The 18,833-nt window shown below is 38.9% G+C and overlaps 1 protein-coding gene across 9 annotated transcripts in view; it reads right to left on the bottom strand.

Annotated features, from left to right (window-relative positions):
* The window catches only part of AK9 (adenylate kinase 9), a 184,126-nt gene that overhangs the window by 131,641 nt on the left and 33,652 nt on the right, over positions 1–18,833 (bottom strand). For all 9 annotated transcript variants that reach the window (XR_007724864.1, XM_050786818.1, XM_050786816.1 and 6 more), the window contains 2 exons: positions 14,246–14,374; positions 2,611–2,685 (listed from right to left, as the gene is read on the bottom strand). Coding sequence is in view for 8 of the 9 variants with exons in the window: in XM_050786818.1 (XP_050642775.1) it covers positions 2,611–2,685; positions 14,246–14,374 (204 nt within the window). In the remaining variant the exon portion in view is untranslated. The remainder of the gene's footprint in view (positions 1–2,610; positions 2,686–14,245; positions 14,375–18,833) is intronic.

Here is an 18,833-nt window from a genome sequence, read left to right as displayed (position 1 = left end):
GAGTCTCCCCAAGAGCCTTTGGAAGGAGCATGGCACTGCCAACACTTTGATTTTGGACTTTTAGCCTCCAGAACTGTGAGAGAATACATTTCTGTCGTTTTAAGCCACCAGTTTGTGGTACTTTGGTATGGCAACCCCAGGAAATTAATGCAGACACTACGTGGAAGAATCTGGAAAAATAAAAGAGGCCAGCACATAGATCATGAGATGGGAGATAGTGAGATAGCCCAAATTCTGATGGTGTGTGGTAGCCTGTGATAGATTGTGTTACAATGCAACCTTCACTGGTTAATTCCCTAATTCATTCTGGGTGGAGTACACTTCCTTATTCCACTAATGGCGAGCTTCTCCATGTAGCCTGCTCTGCCAATGGAACATGGGTGGAAGTGCAGAGTACCAGCTCCCATGGGAGCCTTCACAAGCTTGGCAAGTTCCAGTCAGACGCCTTGGAGCTTCTGCCCTCTACCTTGAGGAAAGTGTGTCCCAGGTAGTAAAAAGTGGTAGAATTCTGGCCATATTTTGAAGGAGAAGCCTGCTGTATATGCTGGTGAATGGGATGTGGGATGTGAGAAAAAAAAGTCAAGGAAAGCAACTGGCTGGGTGGTTTTTGCATTTACTGAAAAAGGAGAATGGTGGGAGAAGCACATTGCGGGTAGGGTGGTGGTGGTGAAGTTCTATTTTGCACACTTAAATCCAAAATGACTAGTAGACATCCAATTGGAAAAACAGCAGTTGAGCAGCCATTAAGTATACAAGTGTGGAATTCAAGGGAAAAATCTGATATAGTATCATGAATTTAAGAGATGTCAGTGGTGAGATGATATCTAAAGCTACCGACTGAATGAAGTCTCTTAACAAGTGAGGGTAAACAGAGAAGAGCTCACGCCTTGTGAATTCTGGGGTCCTGCAACACTGCAGGTTAGAGAATTGGAGTGTGCAGTGAGGTGTAATGGAAATATTGTGGTGTGGGGCCCAAGAAGCCAAGGAAAGAAGGGTGCAGAAAAAAAGACGTGATCTGTTGTACCAAATGCTGCTTCTATTAAAGATTGAATTAGATGAAGACTGAAAAATAAGCAGTAGCTTTGGTCATGAGATCACAGGTGATCTTGGCAAGAGCATGTCTCAAGTGAGGAGCTTCTCCCTGAGCTGGCTCCACCACTAGCATGCACTGTTACCGTGTTGCCACCAATCGGATCAAGCCAGAAATCTGGGCATTATCTTTGACTTTTCTCTCTCCCTTAATTCCCATATTAAGTTGTTCATCAAGTCCTGTCAAGTAGATTTCTTAAATGTCTCTCAGATCTGTCCTTTTTTGTCCATTCCTGTGGTCACTACCCTAGGTTAGGCCACTATCTCATACCTGATTGATGGCAAAAGCCAAAACTAGTTTTCCTACCACCGATTTGATTCTCCTTTTGTTTTATCCTCACGTGGAATGGAGTGATCTTTCTCAAACAGAAATAAGATCATTTGTACTTTATGGCTTAAAACCTTTTCCTGGCTGCCTATTCCCTCATGTTGAGGTCTGAACTCCTAACTACAGTTTACAAGGTCTTTCTTGGTGCAATCCCTTCTAATTTCTAGTCGTGGCTCTATTCTACCCCTCCTACCCAATCCTCCTATGTTCCAGTCCTACATGAGTTCTTGCAACTCACTATGCTCTTTCTGGCCTCTGGGGCCTTCACACAGACTCTTCCCTCAGCATAGAACACTGTCCCACTTCCCTCACCTACCCTTGTCTTCAAGGTCTAGTTCTTACTAGTCCTTTACGTTTCTATTTAAACATAGTTTCAGACTGGTGGTCCTCCTTACTAGACTAGGTTTTGTCTTTATGCCATGAACTCCTATAATACCATGCATGTGTATCCCCGACTGTAACAAAACTGCTCTCTAGAGATTTATTTTCCCCAACATATTGGATACTGCATGAGCAGAGAGACGTGTGAACCCTTCTGCCTCCTTCCTATCTTTATCCCTAGAGCCCATTATAATGCCAGACACTTATTTGACATTTAAGAAATAATGACTACATTTTTGTATTATTGAATTATTTTTGTAAAACATTTTTGGGTTCCAATTTCTCTGCATCCTCACCAACACTTTTTATTTTCTGTTTTGTGTTTGTTTGTTGGTTTTTACTTTGGTCATCCTAGAAGGTAAAAGGGGTTCCCCATTATGGTTTTGACCTGCCTTTCCCTAATGACTAATGATGTTCAGCATCTTCTCGTGTGCTTTTGGTTACCATTGCTTTTACTTTTCTGTGAGGCACCTTTTTTTTTTTTTTTTTTTGAGACGGAGTCTAGCTCTGTTGCCCAGGCTGGAGTGCAACGGCCGGATCTCAGCTCACTGCAAGCCCCGCCTCCCGGGTTCACGCCATTCTCCTGTGTGAGGCACCTTTTGACAGAGATTTTAAATTCAAATGTAGTTTTGATTTTTAAATGGACAGATGAATAAACAGAACATCAAAATTTTAAGTGTCAAGACAAATTGTTCAAAGATAAATGGTGCTTAAATATAAACATACTTCTGTTTACTAAAAGAAGTACAATACTGTCAATAGCTTTTAAATTTTCCACACTGTGAAGCATTCCTGCTGAACACTGCACTCACCATAAAGAGCTCCTCTGGTGGTCTATTTCCATTTAGCTCAATGAGATACTGGGGATTGTGTTCAGCCATTACTTCCTGCAGTTAATAGAAAAGAAACTTTACAATACAGGATCACTGGAAAAATGGAATACAAGATCAGAATCTTAATACACTATGCAGAAATATTTAAAGTAAATTGTTTGCCTTATAAATGTTATAATGTATGTTATTTTCAATGCTCAAGAGATCTTTTGAAAAAGCTCAGAGTAATCTTCTCTCCATGAATTTTATTTTCCTGTTAAAAAAATCTTTTTTCTCTACATTGATGCCTTAATGTTTTTTCCAATACAAAATGTTTTGGGGCATCTATCTGCATATGTTCATAGCTTTGCTATTTGGTTTCCAAACCATGGAAGCATCTGATTAAAATTTAAGTCACAGACTTTCTTCACATAGATACTAGCATCATTTAGAAGACACAACGTATTTTGATCATTCCAAGATGGCCGAATAGGAACAGCTCCAGTCTGCAGCTCCCAGCATGATCGATGCATAAGATGGGTGATTTCTGCATTTCCAACTGAGGTACTTGGTTCCTCTCATTGGGACTGGTTGGACAGTGGGTGCAGCCCACAGAGGGTGAGCTGAAGCAGGGCAGGGAATCACCTTACCCTGGAAGTGCAATGGGTCAGGGAATTTCCCTTTCCAAGCCAAAGGAAGCTGTTTCCAAGGGTACCTGGAAAATCGGGACACTCCTGCCCTAATACTATGCTTTTCCAACAGTCTTAGCAAATAGCATACCAGGAGATTACATCTCACGCCTGGCTCAGTGGGTCCCATGCCCATGGAGCCTTGCTCACTACTAGTGCAGCAGTCCAAGATCAAACTGCGACGCAGCAGCCAGGCTGGGGGAGGGGCATCTGCCATTGCTGAGGCTTGACTAGGTAAACAAAGCAGCCAGGAAGCTTGAACTGGGTGGAGCCCACCGCAGCTCAAGGAGGCCTGCCTGCCTCTGTAAACTCCACCTCTGAGGGCAGGGCATAGCTGAACAAAAGGCAGCAGAAACTTCTGCAGACTTAAATGTCCCTGTCTGACAGCTTTGAAGAGAGCAGTGGTTCTCCCAGCACAGAGTTTGAGCTCTGAGAACGAACAGACTGCCTCCTCAAGTGGGTCCCTGACCCCCGAGTAGCCTAACTTGGAGACACCTCCCAGTAGGGGCCGACTGACACCTCATACAGCCAGGTGCCCCTCTGAGACAAAGCTTCCAGAGGAAGGATCAGGCAGCAACGTTTGGTGTTCTGCAATATTTGCTGTTCTGCAGCCTCCACTGGTGATACTCAGGCAAATAGGGTATGGAATGGACCTCCAGCAAACTCCAACAGACCTGCAGCTGAGGATCCTGACTGTTAGAAGGAAAACTAACAAAGAGAAAGGAGTAGCATCAACATCAACAGAAAGGACATCCACACCAAAACCCCATCTGTATGTCACCATCATCAAAGACCAAAGGTAGATAAAACCACAAAGATGGGGAGAAACCAGAGAAGAAAGCTGAAAATTCTAAAAACCAGAGCACCTCTTCTCCAGAGGATTGCAGCTCCTCACCAGCAACGGAACAAAGCTGGACGGAGAATGACTTTGACGAGTTGACAGAAGTAGGCTTCAGAAGGTCGTTAATAACAAACTTCTCCAAGCTAAAGGAGGATGTTCGAACCCATTGCAAAGAGGCTAAAAACCTTGAAAAAAGATTAGATGAATGGCTAACTAGAATAAACAGCATAGAGAAGACCTTAAATGACCTGATGGAGCTGAAAACCATGGCACGAGAACTACATGACGCATGCACAAGCTTCATTAGCCGATTTAGTCAAGTGGAAGAAAGGGCATCAGTGATTGAAGATCAAATGAATGAAATGAAGCAAGAAGAGAAGTTTAGGGGAAAAAAAGAATAAAAAGAAATCACCAAAGCCTCCAAGAAATATGGGACTATGTGAAAAGACCAAATCTAAGTTTGACTGGTATACCTGAAAGTGACAGGGTGAATGGAACCAAGTTGGAAAACACTCTTCAGGATATTATCCAGGAGAACTTCCCCAACCTAGCAAGGCAGGCTAACATTCAAATTCAGGAAATACAGAGAATGCCACAAAGATACTCCTCGAGAAGAGCAACCCCAAGATACATAATTGTCAGATTCACCAAGGTTGAAATGAAGGAAAAAAATGTTAAGGGCAGCCAGAGAGAAATGTTGGTTTACCCACAAAGGGAAGCCCATCGGACTAACAGCAGATCTCTCAGCAGAAACTCTACAAGCCAGAAGAGAGTGGGGGCCAATATTCAACATTCTTAAAGAAAATAATTTTCAGCCCAGAATTTCATATCCAGCCAAACTAAGCTTCATAAGTGAAGGAGAAATAAAATCCTTTACAGACAAGCAAATGCTGAGAGATTTTGTCACCACCAGGCCTGCCTTACAAGAGACCCTGAAGGAAGCACTAAACATGGAAAGGAACAACCGGTACCAGCCATTGCAAAAACATGCTAAAATGTAAGGACCATCGAGGCTAGGAAGAAACTGCATCAACTAACGAGCAAAATAACCAGCTAACATCATAATGACAGGATCAAGTTCACACATAACAATATTAACTTTAAATGTAAATGGGCTAAATGCCCCAATTAAAAGAACACAGACTGGCAAATTGGATAAAGAGTCAAGACCCATCAGTGTCCTGTATTCAGGAGACCCATCTCACGTGCAGAGACAGACATAGGCTCAAAATAAAGGTATGGAGGAAGATCTACCAAGCAAATGGAAAACAACAACAACAAAATAGCAGGGATTGCAATCCTAGTCTCTAATAAAACAGACTTTAAACCAACAAAGATCAAAAGAGACAAAGAAGGCCATTACATAATGGTAAAGGGATCAATTCAACAAGAAGAGCTAACTATCCTAAATATATATGCACCCAATACAGGAGCACCCAGATTCATAAAGCAAGTCCTTAGAGACCTACAAAGAGACTTAGATTCCCACACAATAATAATGGGAGACTTTAACACCCCACTGTCAACATTAGACAGATCAATGAGACAGAAGGTTAACAAGGATATCCAGAACTTGAACTCAGCTCTGCACCAAGTGGACCTAATAGACATCTACAGAACTCTTCACCCCAAATCAACAGAATATACATTCTTCTCAGCACCACATCGCACTTATTCCAAACTTGACCACATAGTTGGAAGTAAAGCACTCCTCAGCAAATGTAAAAGAACAGAAATCACAGCAAACTGTCTCTCAGACCACAGTGCAATCAAATTAGAACTCAGGATTAAGAAACTCACTCAAAACCACACAACTACATGGAAACTGAACAACCTGCTTCTGAACGACTACTGGGTAAATAACGAAATGAAGGCAGAAATAAAGCTGTTCTTTGAAACCAATGAGAACAAAGACACAACATACCAGAATCTCTGGGACACATTTAAAGCAGTGTGTAGAGGGAAATTTATAGCACTAAATGCCCACAAGATAAAGCAGGAAATACCTAAAATTGACACCCTAACATCACAATAAAAAGAACTAGAGAAGCAATAGCAAACAAATTCAAAAGCTAGCAGAAGGCAAAAAATAACTAAGATCAGAGCAGAACTGAAAGAGATAGAGATACAAAAAACTCTTGAAAAAAAAATCAGTGAATCCAGGAGCTGGTTTTTAGAAAAGATCAACAAAACACATAGTCTGCTAGCCAGACTAATAAAGAATAAAAGAGAGAAGAATCAAATAGATGCAATAAAAAATGATAAAGGGCACATCACCACTGATCCCACAGAAATACAAACTACCATCAGAGAATACTATAAACACCTCTACGCAGATAAGCTAGAAAATTTAGAAGAAATGGATACATTCCTGGACACATACACCCTCCCAAGACTAAACCAGGAAGAAATTGAATTTCTGAATAGACCAATAACAGACTCTGAAATTGAGGCAATAATTAATAGCCTACCAACCAAAAAAAGTCCAGGACCAGACGGATTCACAGCCAAATTCTACCAAAGGTACAAAGAGGAGCTGGTACCATTCCTTCTGAAACTATTCCAATGAATAGAAAAAGAGGGAATCCTCCTTAACTCATTTTATAAGGCCAGCATCATCCTGATACCAAAGCCTGGCAGAGACACAACAAAAAAAGAGAAGTTTAGACCAATATCCTTGATGAACATCGATGCAAAAATCCTCAATAAAATACTGGCAAACCGAATCCAGCAGCATATGAAAAAGGCTATCCACCACGATTAAGTTGGCTTCATCCGTGGGATGCAAGGCTGGTTCAACATACGCAAATCAATAAATGTAATCCATCACATAAACAGAACCAAAGACAAAAAATCACATGATTATCTCAATAGATGCAGAAAAGGCCTTCAACAAAATACAACAGTCCTTCAGGCTAAAAACTCTCAATAAACGAGGTATTGATGGAATGTATCTCAAAATAATAAGAGCTATTTATGACAAACCCACAGCCAATATACTGAATGGGCAAAAACTGGAAGCATTCCTTTTGAAAACTGGCACAAGACAAGAATACTCTCTCTCACCACTCCTATTCAACATAGTGTTGGAAGTTCTGGCCAGGGCAATCAGGCAGGAGAAAGAAATAAAGGGTATTCAATTAGGAAAAGAGGAAGTAAAATTGTCCCTGTTTGCAGATGACATGATTGTATATTTAGAAAATCCCATCATCTCAGTGCAAAATCTCCTTAAGCTGATAAGCAACTTCAGCAAAGCCTCAGGATTCAAAATCAAGGTGCAAAACCCACAAGCATTCCTATACACCAATAACAGACAAACAGAGAGCCAAATCATGAGTGAACTCCCATTCACAATTGCTTCAAAGAGAATAAAATACTTAGGAATCCAATTTACAAGGGATGTGAAGGACCTCTTCAAGGAGAACTAAAAACCACTGCTCAACGAAATAAAAGAGGACACAAACAAATGGAAGAACATTCCATGCTTATGGATAGAAAGAATCAATATTGTGAAAATGGCCATACTGCCCAAGGTAGTTTACGGATTCAATGCCATCCCCATCAAGCTACCAATGACTTTCTTCACAGAATCAGAAAAAGCTACTTTAAAGTTCATATGGAACCAAAAAAGAGTCCGCATTGCCGAGGCAATCCTAAGCAAAAAGAACAAAGCTGGAGACATCACGCTACCTGACTTCAAACGATACTACAAGGCTATAGTAACCAAAACAGCATGGTACTGGTACCCAAACAGAGATATAGACCAATGGATCAGAACAGAGGCCTCAGAAATAACACCACACATCTACAACCATCTGATCTTTGACAAACCTGACAAAAACAAGAAATGGGGAAAGGATTTCCTATTTAATAAATGGTGCTGGGAAGACTGACTAGCCATATGTAGAAAGCTTAAACTGGATCCCTTCCTTACACCTTATACAAAAATTAATTCAAAATGGATTAAAGACTTACATGTTAGACCTAAAACCATAAAAACCTTAGAAGCAAACCTAGGCAATACCATTCAGGACATAGGCATGGGCAAGGACTGCATGACTAAAACACCAAAAGCAATGGCAATGGAAGCCAAAATAAACAAATGGGATCTAATTAAACTAAAGAGCTTCTGCACAACAAAAGAAACTACCATCAGAGTGAACAGGCAACCTACAGAATGGGAGAAAAATTTTGCAATCTTCACATCTGACAAAGGGCTAATATCCAGAATCTACAAAGAACTTAAACAAATTTACAAGAAAAAAACAACCCCATCAAAAAGTGGGCAAAGGAGATGAACAGACACTTCTCAAAAGAAGACATTTATGCAGCCAACAGACACGTGAAAAAATGCTCATCATCACTGGCCATCAGAGAAATGCAAATCAAAACCACAATGAGATACCACACCAGTTAGAATGGAGATCATTAAAAAGTCAGGGAACAACAGATGCTGGAGAGGATGTGGAGAAATAGGAACAGTTTTACACTGTTGGTGGGAGTGTAAACTAGTTCAACCATTGTGGAAGACAGTGTGGCGATTCCTCAAGGATCTAGAACTAGAAGTACCATTTGACCCAGCGATCCCATTACTGGGTATATACCCAAAGGATTATAAATCATGCTGCTATAAAGACACATGCACACGTATGTTTATTGCGGCACTACTCACAATAGCAAAGACTTGGAACCAACCCAAATGTCCATCAATGATAGACTGGATTAAGAAAATGTGGCATATATACACCATGGAATACTATGCAGCCATAAAAAAGGATGAGTTCGTGTCCTTTGTAGGGACATGGACGAAGCTGGAAACCATCATTCTGAGCAAACCATGGCAAGGACAGAAAACAAACACCTCATGTTCTCACTCATAGGTGGGAATTGAACAATGAGAACACTTGGATGCAGGCCGGGGAACATTACACACCAGGCTGTTGTGGGGTGGGGTCTGGGGGAGGGATAGCATTAAGAGAAATACCGAATGTAAATGACGAGTTAATGGGTGCAGCACACCAACATGGCACATGTATACATATGTAACAAACCTGCATGTTGTGCACATGTACCCTAGAACTTAGAAGTATAATAAAAAAGAAAAAAGAAAAAAGAATTTATGATATGATAATGATAACATTGGAAACATTCAAACATTTTTCTTTGGGCTCTAATTGTATCTGACTCCGCATTTATATGTTTTCTTCTTTATTCTAGTAAATTGACTTCTTTTCTATAGTTGTTCAGGTTACATCCACAAGGAAAAATTTAGCTTTTTTCCTCCTGAAGTTTCCAATTTTGGGGGTAATTTTAAGCATAAATATAAACATAATCAAATATGAAACAAATGAAAATGAGATCCACAAACGTGGGATTAGCAATTCACTTTGTTACCATCTTTATCAACTTTAGCAGCTTGATTGTGGAGGACATTTTCTGACTTTGTTTTGGCTTCTTCAGTGTCCACTAAAGAGCTGCCTCTAGGGTACTTTAAGTACCCTAGAACTTAAAGTATAATTAAAAAAAAAAAAGAATTTCAAGCCAGAAAAAAAAAAGATGCAACGTATTTTTATTATTTTAAGACACTTTTTTTCTTATGGAATTTTTTTTTAAACCCAGAAAAGTAGAAATTGATCTCTCATCCAGCCCCCAAAGGTAACTACTATTACTGTTTTCCTCCCATCTTTCATGCCATGAAAAATTGTTTTGCAAGTTCAAATTCATAATGGAGCTTACTTTTTCACTTAACATTATAACTAACCTTCCCCTATACTTTTTATAAGATCACTGTCAATGTAACATTTTAGTGGTTTTATAAGATTATGTACTGTGGATATAGCACTATTTAATATTCCTCTGCTGTTTGACATTTAGGTATGTTATAATACTATTAGTTATTTTCAAGCATTTCTTTTTATGGAAGTTTTAAAAATTACTTTCTTCTTTAATAATTACCAAAATAACTTGTACTAACTGTAACCAGTGAAGGAATGCAAAAAAGTACATAGAAACAGTTAACACAACTTCTCCCTACTCCTCCATGCTGCCCGCCCAACCTGGTGGGTTTCTTTACATAAGCATTCACCTCACTGATATAAATATACGCACACATATAAATGTTCAGTAACAGAGAATATGCATCCTTTGGTATATCCTCATATATTGGATATATGGGCCAGATTTTTAAAAGTAGGGTTTTATTTTTTTTTTTTTATTTTTTTGACATGGAGTTTCACTGCTGCCCAGGCTGGACTGCAGTGGCGCGATCTTGGCTCACTGCAACCTCTGCCCCCCTGGCTCAAGCGAGTCTCCTGCCTCAGCCTCCCGAGTAGCTGGGATTATAGGCGCCCACCACCAGGCCCGGCTGATTTTTGTATTTTTAGTAGAGAGGAGGTTTCACCATGTTGGCCAGGCTGGTCTCGAACTCCTGACTTCAGGTGATCCACCCATCTCAGCCTCCCTAAGTATTGGGATTACAGGCGTGAGCCACCATGCCTGGCAAAAGTAGGTTTTAATATTAATATAGGTAGGTATAGCCAGTTGGTTTTCCAAAGGTGGTGGCAATTCAAAGCCCTAACCAGCAATGTATGAGAAGGTTCATTTCTTCTTGCCACCATTGGCTATTTTAGCTTTTAAATTTCTGCCAAATTGAGTTAAAAGATGGAATCAGTTTATTTTACTTTTTATTTCTGTGGCGAGGTTCAGCATTCAGATATGCATCTCTGTAAACTGCCTTATCATAACCTCTATGCATTTTTCTATCGGATTGTTTCTTTTCTCTGACACTCATGGAAAGTTTTTAACCCTTATCTGGCATGTGGATTGCAAATATTTTACCTTTCCATGATTTATCTTTTGAATGTATTTATGGCATCGTCAGCAAGATAAAATATTTTAATAATCAATATATATTTTCATTACTTGTAGACTTCCTTTCTTGTTTAAATTAGATTTTCTTCTCTCTCTCTCTCTCTCTTTCTCTATTTTTCTCTTTCTCTCCTTCTTTCTTGTGGAGACAGGGTTTCACCATGGTTTTTGCCATGATGCCCAGTCTGGTCTTGAACTCTTGGGCTCAAGCGATCTGCCCGCCTTGGCCTCTCAAGTGTTGGGATTATAGGCATGAGCCACTACATCCAGCCTAAATTAGATTTTCTTTATCTCGATTCTATTAATATTCTTCTAAATTTTATTCTACTATTTGTTTTTATTTTTAATATTAAAATCCAATATCTACTGGATTTTATTTTTGTACATCAACAGTGTTGAATTCTGAGCCCTGTGTTCCTGGAAAGTAGGGATGGTTGAGAAATAAGACCCACCTCCATCCTTCCTCAAGGACTCAGATAAAGTCTGTCTCCATCTTTTCTCATGACTCAAGGATGGCTCCCTTGTTTATCTGCTTCCATAAAATCCAGCTCGCTTCCATTTCTTTTAGAAGGTCCTTATTAATGAACATTCTCCTTATTGCAAGTTTGAACCAAATCATCTCTTTAATTATCCAGTGTATTTTGTTTTGCACAATATTGTGCGAGGTTAGATTCTACATGTTTTCCTCTAGACTGACAACAGATTATACCAGCATTATTCACTTATCCATAAATAATCATGTTTTGAACAAGGCTTCACATCACATTGTTTTACACATATTTTTATTTATATTTATTTTATTTTATTTTATTTATATATATATATTTAAATAATATATTTCTTTCTTTCTTTCTCTCTTTCTTTTTTGAGACAGAGTCTTGCTCTGTCGTCCAGGCTGGAGGCGCAATCTCAGCTTACTGCAACCTCTGTCTCCTGGGTTCAAGCAATTCTCCCGCCTTAGCCTCCCGAGTAGCTGCGATTACAGGCGTGCACCATCATGCCCGGCTGTTTTTTGGATTTTAGTAGAGATGGGGTTTCACCATGTTGCCCAGGCTGGTCTCAAACTCCCGAGCTCAGGTAATCCACTCCCCTCGGCCTCCCAAAGAGCTAGGATTACAGGCTTCACCACCGCGCCCAGCCTGTTCTATATTTTTTACTGTTTCCTTAAGCTAGATTCAATCTTAAGAGTGAACTACTAAGTTGCAGAGTATCAACACTCTTAAGGAAATGGATACCTGCACCAGGAGCTGAGTGCAGGTTCAAAAACAGGCCCAAATGGGGACGTGGTGTTGGCTTAGCCCTGAAGCAGTGGGCAGAATGTATACCAGAAAGTGATGCAGCTCAGTTTGCTCCTGCTTGCTTTCCTTGTATCTCTTGGAGATACACTGAACTTTAGTGGTCTTGGTCTAAAAGCGAAGTAACATCTCAGCCAGGTCAGAGGAGATTAGAATTGTAGGGTCTTACCCTTTATGGCTCTCCTCCCTCAACATATAAGGCAATTGCTTGGCTATTCAGCAAGTATCATCTAGGCCTAAAGTCTAGGTTCTTGGCTTTGAAATTCTGCTTTGTTGCACTAGGGCAATGAATTCTTATCTACATTTTGCTGCAGGGCCTAGATGTTTTCTACTTCTGGGTGTTTTTGTGGACAACCTGTCAAAGGATGGCCGTACAAATTCATATTTGGGGTATAAGAGTTCTTTACTATACCCTTGCTAGCACTAGGAATTTTTACTACCTGTTCAACTTTTAAATTTGGATCATGGAAATGATATTTCATTACTTAGGTTAGCATTTCTTTATTGTCAGTGAAGCTGAACATTTTTTCTACAGGCTTATCACTCTTCATTTTTGTTAATTGCTCATATTTGTTGTCCATTTATCTCAGGACAGAGTGAACTTACAGGCTTTTAAAAAATCATTTCTATGACCTTTTAATATATCAAAGCTTTAAATCTTTCATCATTGTTAATGTGAATATTTTTCCAGTTTATTGTCTTTTAGTTTGAGTGTGGTTTTATCTATTTAATTTCTGGAAGTTGTATATTTAATGAAATTGAAGCTATCATTCTTTTTCCTTTGTATCTTGTCATCTGTGTTGATCAACATTTGTTAAGCATTTACTGCTTGCCAGACTTTGGGCACTGCACTGGGCACCAGCAATGTGAGGAAATATAACCTGGTGCTTGTACTAAAAAGATAACCTCTGCATTTCCCCCCCGTAAATACAATTTTCTAATTTCTGAATCTGATTCTAATTTGGCTTTATTTCATACCCAGTGCCAGCCACTTAAGGAGTAGTCAGGATGCTTTTATTGAAGGAAGAAAGGATGTTATTGATAGTCATGTACTTCACGCTTCAGAAGCTACGTTTATAAGCCAGTGACAGGAGAGGTGGGGAGGAATAGAAGTCATACATATGAAAGCAATTAAGTGTGGTTCCCATTTTGGGGGATGGATGCTGAGAATGAAAATGATCCACTCATTTATCTTTAAAATAATATAAACATTGTGAGACAGCATGAAACACATTCTTTCGTTTCTCTATCATATGGGAACAGGCAATTGGAGGACTGTGTCTTATTTGTCTTCATAGTTCTGTTGCTTAGCATAGTGTCTGGCTAAATGTGCAAGTTCCATAAATGTTTGTTGACTAAATCTCCAACACAAATGATTATATTTGGTAGAGTCTTACCTGGACTTTTTACCATATAAAATATGCTTTTCACATACTTGTAATCTCAGTCATCATACTTTTAGAATACTATTTTAATTAAATCCTTCCTATTATATTATATAATGGTCTTACCATGTTTACATATAATGGGATAACCATAGACCAATCAGCATCACAAATTCTACCTTTTAAACAAAAGGTGTACCTGAAGTGTACATTTGTTTTGATAAAGCTATAACTTACAGATTGAAAATGCTTTTATAACATAGTCTTTTAACATGAATTTTCCAACCCCTATCCATAAAGGAACTTCCCCACTGGCTTTTGAAAAATGCAGTTCATTTGTCACTTTGCAGTAACAGAGTTGCTTTGTAAGAGTAAAATAATATTGTTCTGAGAAAACAGTCTTTGGGATGGAAGCCTTTTTCTAACAGCTTTCTACAAAGTTCAAGGGGAGAATCAGACAGATAATAATACATGGGGATGAAGACATGTGAAAGCTATTTAACCAGTGATGAAACACAAATATCAATATTCATTTTCAGTGATATATTTTGTTCTTACTTCTAAAGTTTGGAGAATTGTTTCCTTATAAAGCTTAACAATGTTTTCAACGTTTTCCAAATAATCTTCAGGCCTCTGAACTAGATGATGAAGAATTTCAGCCACCATCTGCATTTCGGCAATAAATGCCTAAATGGAAAAGAAGAGATTTCAAATATCTTTAGGTCAACGACTATTCAATTTACAAGCCATATTCCCTACTCCTTACACCTAGATACCATTTTGGGGTCAGAAGCAGGGGTAGGGGATGATTAGAGATTAAGGATTTTTATTTAAGAGTGTGGAAGACTCCTAGGGGGTCTTCATCAGATGGAATAAAGCTTTAAATTAACCTGGATATTTTCTCATGTCTGTTTGCTCCCCAATAAGTAGGGACAAGCAGGGGAAGAACATCAGATTTTTAGAGACAAAATAGAGAAATTAGATTTCCTGTGAACACCTGAGCTTGTAGTTCATTCATTCAAGTATTTATTGAGTGTCTTCTATGCAACAGGTGCTGTTCTAAGGATTTGGGATAGAACAGTGAACGAAACCAACTAACACCCTGGGCTCATAGCACTCACACACACTGCAGTTGAGGAAGGCAGCATAAACAAGTACACAAATAAATATATAACATATTAGGTGGTGGTAAGCACTAGAAAGAAAAATAAAGCAGGGTAGCATGGATGAAGAGTGGTGGGAGAAGATGCTATTTACATCAAGTGGTCATGAAAGGGTTATCTGAAGAAATGGAATTTGAGTTGAAATCTGAAGGAAATGAGGGAGAGAGAACTGCCACACAAGTTTCTACAGAAAGAACATTTTAAGGCAGAGGCAACAGTGTTCCATATCATATTTATGATGCTAATTATTCATTCTTTCCCATTTTTATCAATGTATACATATACATATTTTACTTGAGCCATATTCTCTATATAAGCCATTTTATAACCTGTTTTAAGTATTATTTTAATGGTCAAATGATATATTAATTTCCTTGAATGTACAATTATTTAATTACTCTATAGTTGGACAACAATGTTTCAGGCTTTTCACAATTACAAATAATATTGCAATAAGTAGCTTTGTAAATAAATCCTTATATGGCTAATATTTTCCCTTAGAATAATTCCTACAAGTAGAATTACTGGACCAAAGGTTGTACATTTCAAAGTGGCTCAATACACATCTTTTCCGAAAGATGCTACCATTCTTTTCTCCCTAGTAAAGGGCTTTGCTAGCACGCTGGCATTCATTCATTCGTGATTACACAGCTTTGTATTAAGTACCCACTATCAGGCACTGGAGACAGTCCCTGCTGCATAGAGTTTTCATTCAGTGGGGCAGACAGATAATAAGCAAGTAAAAAAGTAATATAATTTCAGAAAGTGATAAGTGCTATGAGGAAAATAAAACAGAGCAAGGGGCTAGACTTATGCTATTCAGCATGGAAGTTATTAGCCACATTTCCCCATTGAGCACTTGAAATTTGGCAAGTGCGATTGGAATGTGCTGTAAATATAAAATACATACCAGATTTCAAAAACTTAGATGAAAATAGAACATGTCATTCTCAGAATGTTTATGTTGATTATAAGTTGAAATAAAATTTTTTGATATATTTAATTAAATAAACTATATTATTCAAATGGCTTTCACTTGTTTATATTGATTATAAGTTGAAATAAAATTTTTGGATATATTCAATTAAATAAAATACATTATTCAAATGACTTTCACTTGTTTCTTTTTGCTTTTAAAAAGCATGACTACTAGCACATTTAAAATCACTTATGGCTAGCAGTACATTTCTATTGCACAGCGCTAGGTTAGAGAGTTGCTTGCTGGAGGGTCTCTGAGGATGTAATACCTGGGGTGAGACCAGGATGAGTAGAAGGAATAGCCATGTGAAGATGAATTGAAGAGTGTTGTAGGCAGAGGAGAGAGGAAACAGTAAATGCAAAGGCGTGAAGCTGAAATGAGCTTAGCACAGTTGAAGACGACTAGCTAGAAGGCTAATGTGGCTGGAATACAATGAGTAGGCAGAATTGAGATCAGAGAGGCTGGGTTCATGGCTTTGTAAGCCACATGAGGGTGTTTGGATTTTAATCTAAAGGCAATGGAAAGTCACTGAGGGTTATTTATATACATTTTTAAATGAGTCTGGCTTCTGTAACAAGTGGAATGGGATAGGGAGGGTTGAGGAGAACAAAAGCCAAGAGAACATTTACAATGCTGTTGTAGCAATTGGAGGACAGTGCTTCGATTTGTGTGTATGTAGGATGAATACACCTTCATGTTGGCCATCGATCTCAGCAGGTGGCAGGTCTGCTCATCTAACTTCTGAACATGGCTGTGTCACTAGGCAGAGATCATGCAAACCAGACCCCAGAGGCTGAGTCTAGTCTAAGGATATAAACTGATCATCTCCCACAGCACTGGCCAGCATTGTGTTGTAAACATTTCAGACTAATTGCCACTCCCATCTATTTTAAAACGTGTTTTTGGCTTCCCTGGAAAAAATGGTCTCCCTGGTAAAAATGGGCCAGCACTTCCACATGGCAACAGTTGGCTGGGCTGGAGCCAAGAGGCAGTTGTCCTCTGAAGAGCATGAAACTTTCTGCAGAAATGGAGACGTTCCATAGCTCCACTGTCCACAGCCATACTTGGCCAATGAGCACTTGAAATGTGGCTAGAGATACTGAGTAACTAAATTTTAAACTTAATGTAATTTTAATTAATTTCAATTTAAATAGCCATGTGAGGCTAGTGGCTATCATACTGCACAATGCAGTGTTAGCCTACCCCAATCCTCCCTCTTCCCAATTATGTAATCCCTGGCCGATATCACCAATGGATATAACCTACCTGACCCCTAAAATTAAGTGAGTTGTGACCCCTGTATCTCACCATTTGAGGGCTACATTGGCTTTGATTTCAGATGTTATGTTTTATTTATGCTAAAGTGGCACACTTTATTCCTACTTGCTATGAGGCTTTCCTTTATTTGAAAAAATCTGGAATTCATGCTGGTTACTATCTAACGCCTTATTTACATGGGTGAGATTATGTTTTTAAATGGGCTTTATTATGTTAACACTTTTTAAAAATTGAATACCCATTTCAAAGATTTATCTAACCCATTAATTAGGGGACCAGTAGAATGGCATGGTGAAAGTATTTCTAATCTCTGAAATAATATTGCAAAGTTAGATACAAGGCTGCTTAATGTCCCATATGACAATAAAGCTGTAACTTTTGGGGGTTATCTTTTTCTACTGGAGAAACAATTTGCAATGTGTCTATCTATAAATTAACATCTGACTTCACAGCATCTAGGCCCTAATAGAAATAATCAATCACAGGCATATTTCACTAGGGCAGGTATTGGCCAACTACGGCCCTTCCCACCCTAGTGGGTCATATCCAGACCATCACCTATTAATACATTTCTTAATATCATTTTTTCTTGTCAAGTCATGGTAAAAGATTCTCTTTTAGCCCAAAACCTTAGAAGACAAAAATATTATTTTGATGCCCTATTGCTTATATTTAGTAGTATTTACTTTAGAATTGTCATAAAAATGTGTACATGTGAAATTGGGCTACATATTTCTTTTCACATTCTCTGTCAGAGTTTGAAATCAGGGTTGTGTTAGCTTCACAAATTGAATGATGCCTGGTTTACTTTGCTCCCCACATTATATTTAGTCCTTTATTACTCTGATATGGTTTAAATGTTTGTCTCTTTCAAAGCTCATGCTGAAATTCCGTCCCCAATGAGAGGTAGGGTCTTTAAAAGGTGACTGAGTCATGAGGGCCCATGAAGGATTAATCCATTCATGGATTAATGGGTTAATGGATTAAGTGGTTATTATGCGAGTAAGACTGGTGGTCTTATATGAAGAGGAAGAGAGACCTGAGCTAGCACACTAAGCCGCCTCACCATGTGATGCGCCACCACCTCGGGACTCTGCAGAGAGTCTCCACCTGCAAGAAGGCCCTCACCAGATGCGACTCCTCAACTGTAGACTTCTCAGCCTCCATAACTATAAGAAATAAATTCCCTTTCTTAAGGGAATGCTCAAACACTGTTGGTGGAGTTGTAAATTAGTTCATTCCCTGTTGAAAGCAGTTTGAAGATTTCTCAAATAATTGAAAACTGAATTATTCAACTCAGCAATCCCATTACAGGTCATATACCCAAAGGAAAATAAATTGTTCTACTAAAAAGACACTTTGTTTATCGCACACTGTTCACAACAGCAAAGACATGGAATCAATCTAGGTGCCCATCAGTAGAGGACTGGATAAAGAAAATGTGGTACACATACACCATGGAATACTACACAGCCATAAAAAAGAATAAAATCATGTCCTTTGCAGTAACATGGATGCAGCTGGAGGCCATTATCAGAAACAGAAAACCAAATACTTCACGTTCTCACATGTAAGTGGGACTTAAACACAGGGTATACATAGACATGAAGATGGGAACAATAGACACTGAGGACTCCAAAAAAGGAAAGGGAGGGAGAAGGGAAGGGTTGAAAAAATCCTTGTTGTGTACTGTGTTCCCTATTTTGGTGATGGGTTCAGTGCAAGC

The sequence above is a fragment of the Macaca thibetana genome, chromosome 4 (genome assembly GCF_024542745.1).
Source record: "Macaca thibetana thibetana isolate TM-01 chromosome 4, ASM2454274v1, whole genome shotgun sequence".
Lineage (NCBI taxonomy): Eukaryota > Metazoa > Chordata > Mammalia > Primates > Cercopithecidae > Macaca > Macaca thibetana.
Note: the sequence above shows the minus strand (reverse complement) of the source record. Positions and strands in the feature narration are given on the sequence as shown.